Source organism: Eulemur rufifrons, chromosome 26 (genome assembly GCF_041146395.1).
Source record: "Eulemur rufifrons isolate Redbay chromosome 26, OSU_ERuf_1, whole genome shotgun sequence".
NCBI classification, from domain to species: Eukaryota; Metazoa; Chordata; class Mammalia; order Primates; family Lemuridae; genus Eulemur; species Eulemur rufifrons.
Window position 1 is genome coordinate 682,256 of NC_091008.1, and position 22,690 is coordinate 704,945.

Genomic DNA, 22,690 nt, shown 5'->3' on the forward strand with positions numbered 1-22,690 from the left:
GCCGGAGAGCTGGGCTGATTTTTTAAGTGTGTGTTGATGTCCTTTAGGCAGGTCATGAACAGCTTAAAGACAAAAGTTATTTGTCCAGTAAATCAGCATAAATGTTCTTTGCTTTGTTCTCCCTTTTTCCTTTAAAGACGTAAACTTGGGATGGTTTGTTGATAGTTTTGGACCATCTATCCATAAGAACAGTTCATTTTCAGAGTCTGCCAAGACTTAGAAAAGTGTAGCAACATTTCATCGGAAAATACATTGAAAGAGTTAAGTTTCCTTTTTTTCCTCCATTACTTTTTCTCCCAAATAGCATAGGATTAAAATCCTGTTTTTCAAAATTGCCATGTTAGTGAAATTAAGATCGTCTGGGATTCCAAAAGACTTTTAAAACATTTTTTTTGGTTAGGGTTTTCAAATTATAGTTGATGTTGGCAACAGGCTGGACACGTTCTGTAATATATATTTGTGCGCATGTATATTTTTAGGAGAAGAGTTTATGTCGAGTTTAAGTTGGAAAGTGAAAGTGTAAGATATTTAAGAGTAGTGCAGGCCCTCAATTTCAGGAGTTATAAAGTGCTGAGAGTTCTCAGTGTAAAGAATGTAATCGAATTACTTGGTGTAGCCGGAAGTCCTTCATGAAACAATATTCCAGTTTGGCTTTATATTTGGTGGCATTCATTGGAGACTTAAGAATAAGGGATTGGACGTTAATTAATTATAAAAATGCCAAGCTGCTAATCTCAGTGCAGTTCATGTTATTATGGTGAAAACGTACTGCATACATTTTAGCTTTACAGCTAAGAATTTTTCTGTTTTTAACTGGAAGCTCGCATTACTTTGCTTTTTCCCTTTCGTTACACGTTTTGAGTGTGAAATAAATGTCATATGTGATTCAGGAAACCCACGAAACAGAATAGTTCTGTAGAGACATGTAGCATGTTTTAAGATTTGAAATGAATCTGTCTTCATTCAGGTTGACCCTGTGCGACAGTAACCAAGCTTCCTGATGGAACTATTTCTGTGTTACTTAAGTGTGATTTGACATTCATGCGTGTGTCTCTGTGCTAGCCCCAGACTGAATGGTCTGCACTCAGTGGTCGTCATGGAACATAATGAAGTTTCTGGCCTTTCTCAAATGTCAAACACCTGGGAATTTTGGTGGGCCTTAAAGCAGTTATGCTGCAATGTTACTCCATTTCCGATAACTGTCTTCAAATACAGAGCTAAGCACCTTGTTAAAAACTATAGCTCGTAGCATAGAAATAGATGCTTTTTAGTTATCACAGCCTGTTTATGTGAATTCTTGTCAATTGAACAATTCGTGACATAATCTATTGCCATAAAAATTTATATGAGACTAGTAACCTAGGCCTGGAAAACTCCCACTCACACAATTGGGGATGATTTCCCGTCCTCCAGGCCTGAGCGCTGTGTTCATTGAGGGATTTAATGTGCCTGCGTTTACACACGAAGCCTTCCCGGTGCAAATGCCACTTAACAGCTGTTGTTATTCTTGATAGCATATTAGAATAAAGTTACCACTCATTAATTACTAATCAACTGTGTGATTGTGGGTGACGTTTTAGGTCATGTAGTGTTGTAGGGGTGACATGATTGACTTTTTATTGCTTTGTTTTGTACCAGGCAAAAGCTTGAGAATATTTGGCAGGTACTGGAAATAGGTGATATTAAGTGAGGACAAGTTTTTATGACAGCTTGGATCAAAGTCCAGAAACAGAAGTTTTTGCACTTGGATGTCGCTTGCTGTGATGGACTTTTTATTTGACATTGCAAAGCTGTGCCGAATTAATTGAGGTTCCAGGTCCTCTTGTTTTGGTATTCTTTCTTTAGAATTCTTTTCTCATTTCTAAAAGCTGTAGCATGTTTATTTGCAGGGTATTTATATTAAAATCCGATTACGGATCTAAAATAAATACTGTGATCCCATTTTTAAAAGTTCTCCTTTCTGTAATTATATAGGAATGTAAACTTTTTCACAGTTTTCAGACAGATGATTTGTTGAGCATATTTGGTTAGGTAGCTGCTAGCGTTGAAGAAATAAAACCCTCTGTGCATTGACCCTGTCCGACTTGGATAATATTTGCAATATTTTTATGATAGTAATTTCTGGGGAAGTAATAACCTTTTCCCCTTGTACTTTTCGTAATCAGGGTCCATATAGCCACCTCTAAACTGCCTTTTGGGGTCCCCAAAGCGCTCTTATGGACTGACTGCTTCCTGCCTGGAGGAATCTGAGGGAGTCCCTGAAAATGATGTTACTCATTGCACTTCTGTCTCTGGTTTGTTTTTTTTTTTTCAAAGTTTCAAATTCAGGCCCATTGTAGGGCCTAAACTTACATGATCATGATTCCTAAAAAATGGGGTAGCATTAATTCAGTGGCAACTAGTATAAATGGATATCTTAAAATAAATTGATTTGCTGAATATAACACAAACTTAAGTAGGCTTGTTTTAAAATTCAGTAAATTTTTTTTGAGTTTGTGATCTGAAGATGTGTAGAAATTGCCAGTACTTTTCATGAGCAGCTCAAGATTAGGAACTTTTTTAGTATTTTGGTTGTGCCATATCACAAAATTTGCTTTTTAAATAATTCTGCCTAAATAAATGATTTGACTCTGGTCTCAAACGTCATTTCTTTTAAAATATTTGAAACGCCTTTCAGGTTGTGTAGGTAAAGTTTGTACCTTCACCCTTACCTGATGATTACAGATGTGCCTTGCTGTAAGACACCCCTTTGTCTAGATTTGAAAGCATGAATTAACTTAGAACTTTGCTTGAATTGCTTGGACAAAGATTTCTCGTCATTGAAAAGACTGAACAGAATTGTGTGGTCTTTATGAGTTTATCCCCCAAACAGTTTTCAACCTAATAATCTATGAATCCTGTAACTGCTGTGTTGAGTTGCATTTGTTCTTGGTTCCCCAAGATGGTAGGATGTAAACCTCTTGGTAGGATAAGCCTTTGGTAGGGACTGTAGGACAATTAAATAAATCAGTGAGTTGATTGATAGTGAAGCGTTGAAAAATGACTAATTTCTAAATTTAGGATGCAAACTAGCTACTGACTTTGCAGGACTTCCTGTGAAATTAGTTTAGCTGCGCAGATGTAGGTTCATTTGTCCAGTGCTATAGCTGATGGATGTGGCTTGGAAATATCTGTTAATAGCATGTTCTCAGGCAAAAGTGCTTGTGAGCTACATACCTAGGAATAAAAATTGAAGAAAGTCTTTCCACATGAGTCATTCATTTGCTACTTAGCTCTGTAATCTTATTTACTGGCTTGACATTATCATTTTATTTTGAATTATTTTTGTTTTTACAATATAAGTGCTTTACTCATTTTCTGTGAATGGTAGGAATTTATATTTATTGTCAACCAATTGTTTACAGCAGGTAAAGCAAACCTGAGTGTTAGGTTGTAAGAATCATTTTGGTAACTATTCCAAAACTTTTTTTAAAGCCTTGAAAGATAAATGGACTTCTTTTTCCTGGCTTTTGGTTTTTAGTGATGAACATACTTTAAAGGTCTTATGTGCAGTTCTTATCTTCTTTATTCTTCGGGAGAGGGAGCTTTTTCCCCCTGATTCTGAATTGTAAGATTAACTTGTTGCAAATTATCTTCTCTGACTAATTTTATCACATCTAAACTTGGGGGAGAAAAGATCCCCATTCAATGGTTTACCCCTAGTGATAATTATCAAAAATAAGAATCGTGGGCCGGGCTCGGTGGCTCACGCCTGTCATCCTAGCACTCTGGGATGCTGAGGCAGGAGGATCGCTCGAGGCCAGGAGTTTGAGACCAGCCTGAGCAAGAGAAAGACCCCGTCTCTACTAAAAATAGAAAGAAATTAGCTGCACAACTAAAAATACATATAGAAATAATTAACTGGGCATGGTGGCACACGCCTGTAGTCCCAGCTACTCAGGAGGCTGAGGCAGGAGGATCGCTTGAGCCCAGGAGTTTGAGGTTGTTGTGAGCGAGGCTGACGCCACGGCACTCTAGCCCGGGTGACAGAGCGAGACTCTGTCTCCAAAAGAAAAAAAATTACTCTCTGTTGAATGCCTTTGCTGAAGATGTAAGAAGAGGTAAGATCCTGATCTTCTGAGCTGATGAAATAATTGAAACAGACACACACACATATATACACATGTCATTGAGCTTTAGAGCTACAGGGGGTCGTATAATCCAGTTTCTCAAATTTAAGTGATGTATCTCTTTAAAAAAAAAAAAAGGCCTTCTCATTGATCTCCAGAATATTAGAAAGCTTTTGGTTGCAAGTGACAGAAACCCAACTTGAGTCGTATAGAAATTAACTCGCGTAACTGAAGGGCCAGGGCATTGGTTTAGCTGTGAATTCAGCTGATCGAATGATCTTTCCACGACTCCGTGTGTCTGTCTCTATCTGCTGTGTCTGATCTGTCCGTCTGCCTGCTTCCCCTTCCCTGCACACATCCATCTGTCTGTCCTTGGTCCTGTCTGTCCCTCGATCTGTCTGTTGGCCCTGGGCCGTGTTGGCTTTATTTGCCTGCCTGCTGTCTTCATGTGCTGGAAATTTCTTCTTGGGAAGTATATGTGGATCTTAAACTTTTGACATTTCCCCAAATTACTCTGGCCGTTATGTGGGTCACGAGGCTGCTCTGGACCAATCCTTGTATCCAGGAGAGCAGGGTTGTCTGATTACTTTTTGCAGCCGATAGCCCATAATACGATATGTCACTGGGGAAAGAGAATTCCCAAAAAACAGTGATGTGGGCAGACCCAGAAGTTCCAGGTATCTACCATACCTGGTGATGACTTCTTTTATTTTAATGTTAGTTAAACATGGAATTCTCAAAAGTAGAATAAACAAAAGTAGATGTAATTTAATCATAGTTACAGCATTTATGCAACTATAATGCCAAAATACATTTTAAGTTAATTGTGAACAAAATGATAGAACTAGAGCCAAATGCAAATTGACAGCATTTATTAAGTCACCCTTGCAAAGTAAACACACCCCAACTGCAGGTGAGGTTGGCTGGCCTTGGGGACAGTGACCCTGTGGTGACTCACTTCTCCTGCTGGGTCTCCCTGAACAGTCCTGAGACCCTCATTCCGACAGCACAGCACGCTGGCTTTAAGTTTTTACTTGATTTCACAGTATCTTAAATTTACCTGTTTTATTTTCTCATTAACACAAATATAAACCTGAGAGCTAAACTTGCAGGGCCATCCTTGGTTATAAGTCATCCCTGTGATTTAAAGCCTACGTCTTTCACCTTTTTTTTGTTTTAATTATGATCAGTGTGAAAACACAAAATGAAAACATTTTCATAGAAAACATACAGATCTCCCAAACATACTTGTTTTTTTTTTTTTTTTTTGAGACAGAGTCTCACTCTGTTGCCCGGGCTAGAGTGCCGTGGCTTCAGCCTCGCTCACAGCAACCTCCAACTCCTGGGCTCAAGCGATCCTCCTGCCTCAGCCTCCTGAGTAGCTGGGACTACAGGCATGCACCACCATGCCTGGCTAATTTTTTTCTATATATTTTTTTAGCTGTCATGATAATTTCTTTCTATTTTTAGTAGAGACGGGGTCTGGCTCTTGCTCAGGCTGGTCTGGAACTCCTGACCTCGAGTGATCCTCCCACCTCGGCCTCCCAGAGTGCTGGGATGACAGGCGTGAGCCACCTCTCCCGGCCTCCAAAACATACTTGTTTTGAATTCTTCCCAGACCGTCTCATGAGAAGCACCCATCTGGCTGAGTCTCTGCCATAGCCAAACTGCAAAGCCCATCAATTTACATATTTACCACACAGATTCAGTTGCTGTTTTCTTTCCGATGTAGTAGGTTTTTCTTTAAGCAACATCTTTCCTACCGTGGGATTGTAAATGTGTGGAAAATTACCAAACATCATGTCCCTTCCAGCTCTCAGTCAAATTTGAATGTAAAAACCATATGAAGCAATTCTACATTTTACTTATATTTGGTCCCGGTAAGCTTCTCGGGTGTTTTCATAGCTGGAGAAAGCTTGGAAATACTAAATAACTTTGGGGAGAGCGTCTGTTTCCTTACCGTGCCAGCCCTAAGTGAGCTGCTCACTGTAACATCAGAGTAGAGATTCCTGGAGGATGTTGCTGGGAGGTGCTTCGTGGCTCCAGTTCTGTTTGATACTTTGTTACAGTCTGTCGGTCTTTTATTCATCCAGACCAGTGCTTCTCAAAAGGGGATGTTGGCACTCGGGGGCCCCGCGGTTTTTCCTGTGAGAGGCTGTCCAGCACCCCTGGACATGACACTAAATGCCAGGACCACCCTCGTTTGTGACATTCCCAAATGCCCCTCGAGGACTGGCACCGTGACTTGGTTAGGAGCCACTCTTCTGAGCCCTTTAAAATTTATTCCCATTTATGGTGGTTAAGGGCCCTAAGGAGGACAGACCTCAACCCCAAACCCCCCATTCTAAGAGAAACTTCCAGGTGCATTTTTTACTCTCTCTGTAAACTGGAGCTGATAGCATTTCCCTCATAGGGTTTTTAAGAACATTAAAGGAAATAATGCGTTTCTTTTTTTTTTTTTTTTTTTTTTGGTAGTGATTTCCAGTGGTTTACCATTTTACCATGAGAATCATCAGCATCTTAAATAGAATCCCAAACTTTGATTGCCATTCTCTTATTCTGGTAGACGGGAATTAAATGAACAGCAGGATGGGGATTTTATAGCCTTCAGTGTCTTGTTTATTTTCCTAGATGAGTTTTTATTAACGGTTTGAACAGAACCTTTTGTGGGATTGTATAAGGTACTGGCAAGGGAATCGTAACGGGAATCCAGGCCCCCAAATTTTGTTCCTAGCTTTGCTGTTAACCAAGTTTGTGGCTGGCGCAAGTTCAGAAAGCCCAGCTTTGAGATGGGGGCTGAGGGGGGTGAGGAGTCAAGGCTGAGAGACTCACAAATGAGCTTTAAAAATCTCTTTCAGCTCTAACAGTTCTTGATTCTCACCGGGAGAGCAGAATATCAACTTCTCAGATTGAATAGTTTCGTTCTTTTAAGTACTTTTCCAAATCTGAGTAGCAGATCCAGGTCAAATTATGCAAATAACATAACTAAAACTGTAAAAACTAAGGATCCAAGAGCAGGAAAAGTATCCAACATTATTTTTTCATGAATTATTTTTGTATTTTTCCTACAGATGTTTTGGACAGATTTTTATACAAGTGATCAACCATCCTTTCCAGACAGAATATTTAATACACTCCTTGTAATTCTGGTATTAGTGATGAATTCACATGACCAATGGGGAAAAAAGACATTGAAAGGAAAGAAAAAAAGGATGATATTTTAATAATTGACTTGTAAACATTAAAATTCATCCTACAAACTTCCTCCAAAATTTACTGCTTAAAAGACTTGCTCTATGGCCATCCTTGAGGCCAAGGGGTGCATCAGCCTACTTTTAGAATTTCCCCAAGTAAGCTCCCTTGGATAAGAACTGAAATAAAACAGCCAACTTTAATCCCCAAATTTCCTACAGCAGAGTGTCAAAGCATTGTTCCTACCAGTATTAAAACTGTGTTCTAGTTTAGAATTAGGGTTATTGAAATATTGGTACGGTTTTCATCATAGGTTGTTATTGTATATTTTCTCACATTGGTTGTCAAACGGTTTTAGTTTCGGGTTGGGGAAAAAATAGTCCCTAAGTCTATAACTTATTTTTGGAAAAAAATTAACTTCTAAGCAGTAAGGGAAAGACAAGTTTTATTCTTGCATTTATTTTTCTCAGTTAAATGTTCAGCTCCTAATCTTAATGTAGACTTCAGAAGGTTATGTCATATGTAAGTGTAGTTGTTGATCTGGAGAGTCTGTGATTTTTTAGTTTCAATTTGAAAAAATACTAACATTAAAACACTCCTTTTTTTTTTTTTTTTTTTCTATTGGAACAGTAGTGCTTTTAAATTGGGGGCTTAAAAAGAACCAATAGCTACGTGTTGTGTCTACACTCGTGGAATAAATTCTCTTTAAGCAAAACCAAAAACTTAATCATTTTTAAAAATATACTCCATTTAATGTTCAGTTAACATAAAACCAATAACTGTCATGTATGGAAACACTGCACGTGACTTCAGCTATCGTTAATGTGCATCATTTCTTCTCGTCTTAACCCTATGAAGTAAGTACCATGATCTCTGTGTTGCAGAGAGTAAATGATGTCCCCAGGGTCATGTTCTTAGAAAGGTGGCTCTGGGGTGGAAGCCTAAGTCTGCTCACCCAGGGCCCTTTACCCACCATGCTCTGCTGATGAAGTTCGGGGTCAGTATTCACGGAAGCAAAGCAAAGGCTCATGGCATTGATGTCATGAGGATTCTAACTCCGGAAGAGGTTAAAATGTCTCCCAGGGCCTCTTTATGTTCAAGCAATTACTTAATAATGTGCCTGGAGACTTTGCCCAAGTGAGTTTAGTTTCCATGTATAATTTTAGAGTCTAAAAATTGGGAAATCTCAGATGGCATTTTAAAATAGAGTGGCTGAAAATTTAGGTATTAGGCCATTGCAATTATATTTTTAGTTTTAGAACACAATACCCCTAAGTACAGTATATTTTCAAAGAATTTTCATCCTTTGATACATTATTTTAGGCAAGAGTGCAAAACATATTAAACCAGTTGCTCTAAAAGTAGGTTTCATCTAATTGTATTTTTAACTCATGAAGGTTATTATGTTTATGTCAGAATTTTTACTTTGCCTTGTAAATTTTTCTTCTCTTTTCCGTACTTTTCTAGAAGCCAAGAAATAGTCTGTAAACTCTAGACAAAATATTTTAATTATTTTTCCACTTCAAGACATCTGGAAGATTGAATTTTTTTTTTTTTTTTTGGCATTTCTTTTTCAAGATTCATTTTGTAAGATGAGTGAGCCCTTCCACTTTGGTAGAAAGTAAAGTTATTGCTGCATGAGACCCTTGTTGGCTCAGGTATTTGTCTTTGTGTGTGTGTGTGTGTGTGTGTGTACACGCGTGTGTGTCTGTGCACGTCCCTTTTGCTAATCACGTTGAAATGCAGTGTGAGAGTTCTCATCCCTCTGTCCTGCCAAGAAGTTTTGCATGTTCTATTTAATACTTCTAGATAACGGTCATTCGGAAGAAGCTGGGGCTTGTCTAGACGAGTGGAGAATTTCTAAGACACAAACTGTAGGTTGTAGTTTTCTTTCCTATGATAGGATTATAAAAATCTTGAGTGAAAAAGAGAAATTGGAAAGGGGAGGACAGCTTTGATTCTTCCTAGATTATATGTTGTACGTGACCTTTCATTTTTTTTAATGAATATTACTAATTTATAAAACTTTTAGAGAACATGGGATGAAGTATACCCAACATACAAAACTTAAACCTGTTTATCTATGAAAAGGTATTACAGTACTAGTTGGCCACTATTTATCATTAACGTAATTGAGTCTGCAGTCACTTTAAGAATGCTACGCTTTCTGTGTAAAATAACGAGCACATAGGATGTGTAGATGAAATATATAGCATTTTATTTCTGCCCTGGGTGTAATTTTGATAAACTCTTCATTAAAACCATTGTGAAAATTGATGACAATTCACCACTTAGCTTCCCACCCCCTAGAATTCCTTTGATTTTCTTTCTTTCTTTTTTTTTTTTTTTGTCATTCACAAATAAATTTATTCATTCCACTGTGTCACTAAAAACTCAAACTGTCTGGCATTGGAAATGTCAACCTTAGCGTTTCCCTGCAGCAGCGGCTGGGACGAGGCTAGTGCGTGAGCTGGTCCCTTTTGCTGGGGCTGCAGCCGCACTGTGACATTGTCTTGAAGGGTGCGGGGCCCTGAGAGCTATGAAGGAGCTTTGTGACATTCACATGTGTTAAGTGTTCTTAATGACACCAATTTTTATATTAAGTCGTTGCTGCAGGAGCAGTTTGAGCTGCAGGAGTCTTCCCGAAAGTAGCATATTAGGGCAATGAAGTTCTGATGGGATTCAGTGTTTAAGAATATTTGAAATTTAAGATTGAAGTCCCATTTATGACAAGGACTCCTGGCGAGCTTTTGGCAACTTCCGTGTGCTTTTATTTCATACCACCTGCGAGTCTTTTGGGTCCTTTGTTTGCTTGGTGTGGGAAAGGGCATCTCAGCCCTGAGCCTCACCTGTGGGCTGTCCCCGTGTGAACGCACAGGTGGCATTCGCGTGAGCGTCTCCTTCGAGGAATGACGCCCATCCGTCATTGACTTTAGCGTCCGCCAGGGTTTCTCCACTTTTCTTAAGACATACTGTTAAAAGTTTAAAAACAAAACCAAATTTACCCATTTTAAAAGGGGTGTACAATACAACTCACTCACGAGGTAAGAAAGGTTTTGTGTAATCAGGTAAGGTAGGAAATAAGAGGCTGGAAGATAACGAAGCAGATTTTGGCGGGGAGATGGGAAGGTTTGGATGGGTGGTAAGCATTAGGAACTGGGCGTCAGTCTTCGCTGCGTCTGCCTTGGCCATGGCTCGCTTTCCAGGGTCAGGGGCCTGTTGTCTTTCATTAAGAGCCTCGTAAAAGTTAAATCAACTGCCAGACTTGGAGAGGGCCGCTGTGCCTTCTGATGCCCCCAGGTGTCCAGGACAGCGGTGAGGACCCAGCTCCCCGTGAGAGTGGAGAGGCTGAATCGTTAGCGCTTGTGGCAGAGGTGCCTCAGGGGAACTTGTTTCTGTCTTGTTCTTTTGGCCCAGATGGCCGTGATGTAATTTAAACTCTTCTTCCTCCTCTTCTTCTTCTTCTTCTTTTTTTTTTTTTTTGTTCAACTTAGGGGGATTCTGTAAAGAACGGTCTTCTAGAGAAAGTATCTGCTTTGGCCAAAGATTATGGGTGTTCATGGTGCATGTCGCTGATGGATAAGCAAACCCTGTCAGGCCTCCTCTGCCTGTGGGCGTGTACCACCAGGAGCACAACCTTTCATCCTCATCTTCTTCTCTTGGCTGGACTCTAGGAGGACATGAATAGCCCTTGCTCCTTACCCCGCCCTTCATCTCACTGGGGTGAGTCCTGAGGGTGCAGAAGATGGAAAAACCTTACATGCATGGAAGGGGTTTTCAAAGTGCATCCACATGCATTTTCTTTTCTTTCTTTCTTTGACACAGAGTCTCATTCTGTCGCCCGGGCTAGAGTGCCGTGGCATCAGCCTAGCTCACAGCAACCTCAAACTCCTGGGCTCAAGCGATCCTCCTGCCTCAGCCTCCCGAGTAGCTGCGACTACAGGCATGCACCATTATACCTGGCTAATTTTTTCTATATATATATTTTAGTTGTCCAGCTAATTTCTTTCTGTTTTTTAGTAAAGACAGGGGTCTCGCTCTTGCTCAGGCTGGTCTCGAACTCCTGACCTCGAGCGATCCTCCCGCCTCGGCCTCCCAGAGTGCTAGGATGACAGGCATGAGCCACCGCATCCGGCCACATGCATGTTCTAATTTGACTCATACATCAACCCTGGGCAGGGAGAAAAGGAGTCAAGAGATTTGTCCCCTATTTAAAAATGGGGAAGTTGAGGCAAAAGAGACTGAGTCGACTGACCCAAGGACCACCTCTTGGCCCATTGATAATTTAAGTTATTGCGGAGTCTTAATGGCCTTTTAATACAACAGATAGTTTTTACCGCTGAAGAACTTGAACTCTGGAGAAGTTATAATTGGTTTAGCATCACATCTGAGTCGTGTTGTAGCTGGAACCAGAATCGTCTCCTGACTGCTAGTTGGATATTCCTGCCTTTATACTCTGCCGAAGACGGTACCCTGCGTTTCTTAAAGAGGCCAGAGCCTGTGGTGTGTTCCCTGTTACTGAGGATGAGATTGCAACTTAGAGGAAGAAAACGGCTTAGCACTGGCCTCATATCCCACTTAGTAGCAAATGCTCAGATTAGAACCCAGGATTGAGGGCTGAAAACTCAGCGTCTCAACGCTTTGTAATCCTAAGAAATTTTAGCCATTAGTGAATCTCCCTTTTATAAGTAGACTGCAGTTTGTTTTGTCCCAGTGAATCTATAGGGTGGTTTGAGAGCAAAATAAAAGTCCTTGATTTAAGGAAGAATTTTATTCTCTAGTTTTACCACAAATTATTGATCTGAGAGCTTTAAAAGGTGCAGTTGTCATCCACCAGCTCACAGGGTGGGTGCTGGTCCTCTGTGTGCTTTCAATGGTAAGATTAGTGATCTGACAGCCTGGAACTCATTCGTATGCTACCTAGAACCTACCTTTTCTTTGTTGTCTATCCACCGACAATTTCAGTTAAGAAAAAGAACATAGAATGACTCGAGTGGCCATATAAAAGACAGGGCACCTAGTTAAAGTATTCATGGTTCACCTAAAAAATTATTCATTGTTTATCTGGAACTCGGTTCTAGCTGGGTATCCTGTGTTTTTTATTTGCTAAATCCAGCAACCTTAAGAATGACTCTCAAACACATTTATTATGTGTTCTTTTCAGTGCGTTGCTGAAAAAAAAAAAACATATTTGCTTCATTATCTGTTGAGAGAATGTTTTTGCCTTAGGGGTATAGTGTGCCGTCCTTTTTTGATCTGAAGTAAAGGATTAAGTTGGAGAATGTGTTATTGTAAGTGGTTATATTCTCTCTGCCTTCTCTGCTTGAATTTGACTTTGTTGGTTTTTGGGTTTTTTTTTGTTTGTTTGTTTGTTTGGGGGGGGGGGGTTTGGTTTTGTTTTTGTTTTTTTGAGACAGAGCCTCACTCTGTTGCCCGGGCTAGAGTGCTGTGGCGTCAGCCTCACTCACAGCAACCTCAGACTCCTGGGCTCAAGCAATCCTCCTGCCTCAGCCTCCCGAGTAGCTGGGACTACAGGCATGCGCCACCATGCCTGGCTAATTTTTTCTATATATTTTTAGTTGTCCATATAATTTCTTTCTATTTTTAGTAGAAACGGGGTCTCGCTCTTGCTCAGGCTGGTCTCGAACTCCTGAGCTCGAACGATCCACCCACCTCGGCCTCCCAGAGTGCTGGAATGACAGGCGTGGGCCACCGTGCCCGGCCTTGAATTTGACCTTGACTTTCAGATTCAGCTGCATGTTCTGGAGTGCCTTCTCCATGACAAGCGTTGATGCTCTGGGAACTTTTGTATCCTTGTTGCCCAGGGCACCTGAAATAGGAGACCTGAAATTGATTCCTGGTTTTGCCACCAAGTAGGAGAATAGCTTCGGTTCGGCCATTTAATTTAGCTTCATATTTTAGAAAGTAGAATTGTTCATGCCTGCCTCACCAGGTTTAAATAAAATGATGTGTGGGTTGTTTTTGTTTTTTCAGTATCATTAATGTGCATATTCTCCAAAATCCCCTGTAATCTGGAAAGAAAGGAAAATAGAGATCCAGCCTAGGCCGTAGAAGTGATTTGCCCGATGAGAGCTACTACCCAGATTTCATGCATCTCATCTGCTGCTTTTTATCCTTCTACTGGACATGTTCACAGTCGTCTTTTCCAGCTTTACGTGCCTTTATCCTGGCTTCATATGGCTGCAAAATCCAATATGTTTATAACTTAATTTCTGAACACAATATGGACTTAAAGTTTGGGAGAAGAGGTCACTCAATGCTTTGTCTGGGGTTGCTCCTTAGTCTCACCCTGGTGTCCAAGGTGTAGTGTCTTACGGGAATCTTTGCCTTATAGGAATGATTCATTCCAGAGAAAAAAAAAATACTCAAAGTGAATCCTATCAAAATGGAAACAAGTCAGTGAAAAGGTTTTGATGGGAACTTTCTCTTGCAAAATGGAACCACAGATTATGAAAATTGGTTTATCTTTGATCTAATAAAGTTTAGATTATAATGAAAGCTCTATTAATTCTTAGAATAAGTGGTTAATTTTTTGACAAAACTATAAACCACAAACAATATCTTCACTTCATGTTTGGCTTTTGCAGCAGGGTCTTAGGAGAGTACTTTTTCCCCCAAAATCCTTTCTTGAAATAATATTTATGGCTTCATCAGTTTTTCCAAGGAGCTTTCTTAATCCAGAATGTAAATTATTTGAATATAGTTCTCGTTTCGAGTATCTGTTATGTTATTATCCTTGTTGATTGTTTCTTCGGTTGTTAGCTTGCCTTTAGGCATAACTCTGGTTAGTGGCTTTGTGTAGTATTAGAAGAGTTCTCCAACATCACATCTATCTACTTCTAGAAAATCTGTATTGTCTTGGTCCATTCTAGCTGCTGTAACAAATATCTTAGTCTGGATAATTTATAAACAACAGAAATTTATTGCTCACAGTTCCAGAGGCTGGGAAGTCCAAGAACAAGGCACCAGCAGATTCAGTGTCTGGTGACAGCCTGTTCCCTGTAGATGGCACCTCCTCTGTGTCTTCGTAGGGCAGAAAGGCCAAAAGGGTCAACAGGCTTCCTTCGGCCTCTTCTAAGGGCACTAATTCTATTTATAGGGGCAGAGGCCTTCCGAAGGCCCCACTTCTCGAATGACCACCTCTTCATACCCTCACTTGGAGGGGTAGATTTGAACCTATGATATCTGGGGCGGCAGGGGTACATATATTCAGACCATAGCATGTGTCTTGTATAAGAATTTCATTTCAATTTGCAGGTGATTTGTGTCTGCATAAAGTCTGAAGTATTAAAAAACTCAGTGGGAGAGTGTAGATGTTAATCTTGAAAAGCCCACTTCGTACAGTCACACAGGTCGTGCACTGCAAAACCTCAAGGGATGGCTGAAGGGAGAGATGGTTTAATTTTGTTTGTGATTGGTTCCCAAGTGATTTTGATGTTATGATAATGTAAGTTTTCCTATGCAAGCATGTAATGACAGGGACTCAATTAGTCATGTGGTCGGGAGAATTCCCTTCTCCACTAGCGGTGGTTAATACAGATGGTTTATTGAATGACTGAATATACTAGATCTGCTTTTCCTATGTCCTTTGATACTGAGTTAATCTCTCCAAGAAACTCTCTGGAAATAAAACATTTATGAGACAAATATAACAATCTAAAATACACAACAAAGAATTGTTAAGTGCTGACTCTGCTTAAGACACATGCTGGCCTAGGCTCCGCAGGGTACGTGGGAGTAACTTAGCCGTAGTCAGTCATGAGGCTTATGTCCACGGGATGATGATCATCAACAGCTAAAACACAACGTTGATTTTCTGTAACAAACATACCTGTGTTTAGATATTCAAGACTGTTGTCCCTTTTGTTGCTTTAGGTGCTTTTGCTTATTCATTTACACACTTCACTCAAGAAATACTTGTTGGCCGGGTGCCGTGGCTCATGCCTGTCATCCCAGCACTCTGGGAGGCCGAGGTGGAAGGATCGCTCGAGGTCAGGAGTTCTATACCTGCCTGAGCAAGAGCGAGACCCCGCCTCTACTAAAAATAGAAAGAAATTATATGGACAACTAAAAATATATATGGAAAAAAATTAGCCGGGCATGGTGACGCATGCCTGTAGTCCCAGCTACTCGGGAGGCTGAGGCAGGAGGATCGCTTGAGCCCAGGAGTTTGAGGTTGCTGTGAGCAAGGCTGATGCCACAGCACTCTAGCCCGGGCAACAGAGCCAGACTCTATCTCAAAAAAAAACCCTACATCCCCATCTGTTCATTTCTGTCTCCGTGACTACCGCCCTGGCCCAAACCCCGCCACCTCTCACCTGGACCAGGGCCGCAGCCCCCAACTGCTCTCTGATCTTATACTCGCCCCTTCCAACCCATCCCCCCCCACAGCAGGCACAGTTATCTTTTAACACAGTAAATCCTAACATCTTAGCTGCTCTACTCAGCTTCTCAGTGACTGAGAATAAAACCTAAACTCCTGCAGCCCCCACCACACAGCGTCCTCCCCCCACGCTGGCCTCCTGCCCAGCTCTGGCTGACCCCTGCGGGGTGCCCTCCCCCCACCTGTTTCCACGTCCCCTGCAGGACAGGCCTTCCCCGATCCCTCCACCCGACGTGGCCCTGACACACCACGTGCTCGCCCTCTCCTATCTGGATTCTCGCTACCTGCTGTTTTTTTTGTCTGGTAGATTGTCTGTCTCCTCTGAGTCGATGTGAATTTCCTGGGAGTTACTTGTCGGTCTTGTTCCCTGACGTAGCCCCTGTAGATGGATGCCCTATCTCGGACGGCAGCAGGTCCTCAACATTTTTTTTTTTTTTTTGAGGCAGAGTCCCGCTCTGTTGTCTGGGCTAGAGTGCCGTGGCATCAGCCTCACTCACAGTAACCTCCAACTCCTGGGCTCAAGCGATCCTCCTGCCTCAGCCTCCCGAGTAGCTGGGACTACAGGCATACACCACCATGCCCGGCTATTTTTTTCTATTATATTTTTAGCTGTCCAAATCATTTCTTTCTATTTTTAGCAGAGTCGGGGTCTCGCTCTTGCTCAGGCTGGTCTCGAACTCCTGACCTCGAGCGATCCTCCCGCCTCGGCCTCCCAGAGTGCTAGGATTACAGGTGTGAGCCACCGTGCCCGGCCCATGGGATGTAGGATTTTTGAAGTGAAGTTGACACCACTTGGCTGCTCAGCCAGATATGAGAGTTTGAAGGAAACAGAAATTTGGAGTGATTCCTAGATGTTGGGTTTGCGTAACTGGATTTATTGATACAAGGAAAACCGGTGGGGAGTGAGATGGGGGCAGGGTGATACGGGCATCAGGAATTCTGTTTTCAGCGTTTTAAATTGTCAATTTAGACATCCAGATGGAGTTGCCAAGTAGGCAGTTTTTGATTAAAAAACATAAAAGGAGGCCGGGCACGGTGGCTCACGCCTGTAATCCTAGCACTCTGGGAGGCCGAGGTGGGCGGATCGTTTGAGCTCAGGAGTTCGAGACCAGCCTGAGCAAGAGCGAGACCCCATCTCTACTAAAAATAGAAAGAAATTATATGGACAGCTAAAAATATATATAGAAAAAATTAGCTGGGCATGGTGGTGCATGCCTGTAGTCCCAGCTACTCGGGAGGCTGAGGCAGGAGGATCGCTTGAGCCCAGGAGTTTGAGGTTGCTGTGAGCTAGGCTGACGCCACGGCACTCACTCTAGCCCGGGCAACAGAGTGAGACTCTGTCTCAAAAAAAAAAAAAAAAAAAAACATAAAAGGAGATACCCATTTTCCATCGAGAGGATAAGAAATATGTTAGGGCTAAGTCTTAGGTATGTAGCTGAAATAGTTAAAATGCCTATTTGTATGTTAATTTAACAATTTAGTTACATGTACATCTATAAAATCACATCAGATATGTTAATTTGGACATACTGCTTTTTTCCTATCTCAACGTTTTTACAAAACAGTTTTATTCAAAACCTTCCCGTAAGTTTCTGACGGCTTCACGTGCATTTTTAACACCAGTGTCTTTGGCACCACTAGTGCGATTTTGGGGGTTACATAAACATTTCCCAGAGTGTGTCACCTTCGTGTCTAAGTTTTTGAGGTACAGAATTACTTTAATCAACATAGATTGTCCTCGTTGGAAATTCTGTCCTAAGCCACAACATGCATCTATAAAACATTACGAAAGTTTTTTATATTTTTAAAAAACCTGGCCGGGTGTGGTGGCTCATGCCTGTAATCCCAGCACTCTGGGAGGCCGAGGCGGGAGAATCGCTCGAGGTCAGGAGTTCGAGAACAGCCTGAGCAGCAAGGGCGAGACCCCATCTCTACTTAAAAATAGAAAGAAATGATTTGGACAGCTAAAAATATATATATATAGAAAAAATTAGCCGGGCATGGTGGCACATGCCTGTAGTCCCAGCTACTTGGGAGGCTGAGGCAGGGGGATAGCTTGAGCCCAGGAGTCTGAGGTTGCTGCGAGCTGGGCTGACACCATGGCACTCTAGCCCGGGCAACAGAGTGAGACTCTTGTCTCAAAAAAAAACAAAAAACAAACAAAAAAAAAACCTATGTAGTAAGCCAGGCACAATGGCTCACAGTTGTAATCCCAGCACTTTGGGAAGCCAAGGAGGAGGGGACTGTATGAGGCCAGGAGTTCAAGACCAGCCTGGGCAACATAGTGAGACCCCAGTCTCTGCAAAAAATTTAAAGAAAAAAAATAGCTGAGTATGGTGGCGTGTGCCTGTAGTCCCAGTTACGTGGGAGGCTGAGGCAGGAGGATCGCTGGAGCCCAGGAGGCCAAGGCTGCAGCCAGCTGTGATCTGGCCACTGTACTCCCGCCTGGACAACAGAGTTGACCCTGTCTCAGAAATAAACAGACAAACAAATGAATGAATAATCTGTGTAGGCATATGTGCTTGTGATCTGTACGAAATACCTATCTACTGTTGCTTTTGTTCTTCTTAGTTTAAATTTGTGAGACCTCTTATAAAGTCAGTCAATTCATAACACCAGTGAGGTTGGCTTTTTCAAAAATTACATATGGATTTTTTAAAATTTATTTTTTAATTGACAAAATTTTATAAATTCATGGTGTACAACATGACGTTTTGATATCATTGTATACACTATGGAATGGCTAAACCAAGCTAATTAACATATGCAGTGCCTTACAAACATACTGGTTTTTTTTGTGGTGAGAACAGTGAAAATCTACTCATTAGCTATTTTCAAGTATATAATACATTATTATTAACTATAGTCACTGTATCGTACAATGAATCTCTTGAATTTATTTGTCCTGACTGAAATTTTATATCCTCTGACCATTGCCTTTTTTTTTTTTTTTTAATTTTTTTTCTTTCTTTTTCTCTTTTTTTTTTTTTTGAGACAGAGTCTCACTCTGTTGCCTGGGCTAGAGTGAGTGCCATGGCATCAGCCTAGCTCACAGCAACCTCCAACTCCTGGGCTCAAGCCATCCTCCTGCCTCAGCCTCCCCAGTAGCTGGGACTACAGGCATGAGCCACCATGCCCGGCTACCATTGCCTTTTAAAGAGATCTTTAAAAGATTTTTATAACTGCATCCAATGCATGAAATTATGAGGGAGGGTAATATTTCCCTTTTTATTCTGACTCTTTTTATTTTATTTTATTTATTTTCCTTTCTAGACTGCTACCGTTTCATGGTAATATATAGTTAACAAATAATACATCATTGTTCAAACTAAAATAATTAGGAGAACATCCCATAAATGGAAGACTTAGTAAAAACTCAGAAATAAGGCATCTTCTTTTCAAACTCTTTTGTACCCTTCTTTTTTCACCTAATAAATTGTGGGGATTATTCGTATCAGTACCTGTAACCATTTTAATGTCTCCTTCGTGTTCCGTTGTGTAAACGTGCCGTGATGTATTTAGTCAGCTTTCCATTGGTGATGGCAGATTGCAGCTTATCTTTGCTACAGTAAACAATACTACAGTAAATAGCCTCGTATGTCCTTTGCCACATGTGCAAAATCTCTGGAACGGAGGATGGAGGCATGTTAAAATCTGTTAGCTCTTGCTTCCTTGCCCTCCAGAGAGGTGATACCAGTTTTCACTACAGCCAAAAGGATTGGAGAATGACTCTATCCCTATACTCTCCCCAAAGTAGTACATTATCAAAATTTTTTATCTTGGTGGCTAGCTTGGTATAAACAATCGATTATGTCATTGTAGACTGGAGATTGCATTGCTCTTATCATAGGCAAATTTTAAAAAAATATGCTCAGCGGTATCAAGTTTTTGTCTTTTGACGATAAATTTGAGTTTTGGACAAAGTCAAGTCCTATCAGAAGATGGATAATGAGCTGTTACCGTAGGCTTTTTTGTTTTTTGTTTTATTTGTTCATTTTGAGAGGAGGGGTTAGTGAAAAACAAGATCTGATTTTTGGATAAAACTAGTGTTCTTAGATGAATTATAAGTTTGTTTCAAAAGAAAAGTTCCAGAAATGTCTAAAGTTATGGCACCATTCATTGGCATAAGATTATAGCTTTCTAAGGGGAATTATTTGAACTGAATAATACTCATTTGGGTAGTGTCTGATCTGGGTTGTTTATTTAAAAAAAATCGCCCACTATGAAGGCCTTAGCTCAAACAGGTTTCTTTCAGAGGAAAGTACATTAAAAATATAAATAACTTCAGTTTCTTTTGGACTGCATTTTTTAACTTAGATAAAACCTACTTTTTAATTTTCCTCCTTTATACGAGGAGTGGATAATCTAGAAAAAGATAATTTTTATCATTATTGAATAAGCATTATTGGGATAATATTTATAGAAGTCCATAATCTTTCCACATACCAGATTAAATTTTTCTGTCTTCTGTCTTCTAAATCTTATCTATCTTTGCAATGTAGATAGAATTGTATAAAATTATGCGTACCAGCAAGCCAAATTTAGATACATATTTGTTTTTAATTTTGAGATATTTAACTTTGGAACAAGTTGTATGTTTAACACATCAGATGAGCTTCCACGTTTATGTTTTCTTTTGATTGTTAAATTTAGCGTCTTTTACTTTTTGGTATAAACTAATTTTGAGAGAAGCAGACTCGATACTTCGGTATGTTGCAAATCACATGAATTATGTATGTAGAAGTCAGACTTTATCAAGACGATCATTGAAGCGATTGTCCTTTATAGTGTTTCAAAATAAAGTTGTAATAAACCGTCTCATTTTTGTTTTCTACGACAAGGCAAAGTATCATCTGAGTAGTTGACTGCGTGAGGACTTTTAGCAGCTTTCGGGAGCCGCCCCTTCCTCTCTGAGCATCTAATGTGTCTCCTGTTGCCTTCTGCAGAGAAATGGTCAACGCCTGGTTTGCTGAGAGGGTTCACGCCATCCCAGTGTGCAAGGAGGGCGGCCGAGGCCACGCGGAGTCCTGCTCCTGTTCCCTGCAGCAGGGTCCTCGTGCCGACACCAGCGCCCCGGGGACACCAGCCAGGAAAATCTCCGCCTCGGAGTTCGACCGGCCCCTCCGACCCATCGTGGTGAAGGACTCCGAGGGCGCCGTGAGCTTCCTCTGCGACTCGGACAAGAAGGAGCAGATGCCTCTCACCTCCCCTCGCTTTGACAACGACGAAGGGGACCAGTGCTCGAGACTCCTGGAGTTAGTGAAAGATATTTCCAGTCACCTGGATGTCACAGCCTTATGCCACAAAATCTTCCTGCACATCCACGGCCTCATCGCCGCCGACCGCTACTCCCTGTTCCTGGTGTGTGAGGACAGCTCCAATGACAAGTTCCTCGTCAGCCGCCTCTTTGACGTCGCCGAAGGCTCAACCCTGGAAGAAGCTTCCAACAGCTGTATCCGCCTGGAGTGGAACAAAGGCATCGTGGGCCACGTGGCCGCCTTCGGGGAGCCCTTGAACATCAAAGATGCGTACGAGGTGAGCAGGGGACGGGAGTGTGGCCGGGGCACTGCACAACAGTTGGGAAGGGTGGGATGTCGGAAGCTGTGGGGTGTGACGGTAATGTGCATGCTTGCGCCAGAATGTAGCTGAGAACCTTCCCTTCTCTCAAACGCCAGAGCTTCTTCCCTGGGGGTTCAGTCGAGGATATGGGCCTGAGAGAAATCTTGCCTTGCTTTTCTCCTTAGTGATTTTTAAGATGGCTCATCCCACGGCTGTGCTCTGTCATCCTTTCATCTGATCACTGTGCTCATCCCTGTCCGTCTTACCTCCACGTGAACCTCTGAAGATTTTGCTGAGACTCTAAAACGATAGGTCAAAAAACTGCCCAAAACCCAAACAAACCTATAGTCCTTTTTTTTTTTTTTTTTTTTTTTTTTTTTTTGACAGAGGCTCACTTTGTTGCCCGGGCTAGAGTGCCGTGGCGTCAGCCTCGCTCACAGCAACCTCCAACTCCTGGGTTCAGGCGATCCTCTTGCCTCAGCCTCCCAAGTAGCTGGGACTACAGGCATGCGCCACTGTGCCCGGCTAATTTTTTCTATATATTTTTAGTTGTCCAGCTAATTTCTTTCTATTTTTAGTAGAGACAGGGTCTTGCTCTTGCTCAGGCTGGTCTCGAACTCCTGAGCTCAAAGAATCCACCCGCCTCGGCCTCCCAGAGTGCTAGGATGACAAGCGTGAGCCACCTCGCCTGGCGTATAGTCTTTCTTTCATTTAATTAATCATATTCATTCACTTAAAGTCCCATTGATACCAAAACCTGATTTTCTTTCCTTCCATCCTCTCTATCGTTTGTTTTTTAAAATAAACTTACAGATATCTTAAAAAAAAACCGGACATTTTTGGCTCCAACATATTTCAGTGGAAAGATTTGATATTTCTTCCACTCTTGCTATGGCTATGCACAGGTCTTTAGTTATGGGCTTACAGACTATGCTGTAAGACTCTTCAAATTTCCCATTCATTTATTTTTATTTTTTTTCGTTTTTGTTGACTTCACTTAAACTTCAATGCATGGTTTGTTAAACAAAGACTGTAAACAAATATTTACCATGTCTGTTACATGTCACACACAAGAACAGCTTTTAACAGAAACTCATCACCCCCCCCAACGCTTTTTATTATAGGTACAGAGATCAAAACAATCCTGAACATATTTTTGATACTACTGGTAGTCAGCACTCACACCGCTTCAAAAATTAACACAGTTTGTGACAATATTCATTGTATCTGCTGCATTAAACAGTTTCAGCTGCAGCTCTTTCACTGAGCAGGATGGACAGTGCTTGCCAGTTCTGTTTTCCTTCCTGACGTTTTTACTTTTCAGCAACACACACGCCTCCACCGCCATCTGACATCTCTCTTCACGCTTTCGTCTGATAAACCTGAATCCAGGTTTACATTCAAACGACAGCGCTTCAACAAGAGA

At 41.4% G+C, this 22,690-nt stretch overlaps 1 protein-coding gene across 4 annotated transcripts in view; it reads left to right on the forward strand.

Annotated features, from left to right (window-relative positions):
* The window catches only part of PDE5A (phosphodiesterase 5A), a 90,797-nt gene that overhangs the window by 1,641 nt on the left and 66,466 nt on the right, over nucleotides 1-22,690 (forward strand). For all 4 annotated transcript variants that reach the window (XM_069459155.1, XM_069459157.1, XM_069459159.1 and 1 more), the window contains exon 2: nucleotides 20,652-21,240. In XM_069459155.1, the coding sequence (XP_069315256.1) occupies nucleotides 20,656-21,240 (585 nt within the window). In that variant the 5' untranslated portion in view covers nucleotides 20,652-20,655. The remainder of the gene's footprint in view (nucleotides 1-20,651; nucleotides 21,241-22,690) is intronic.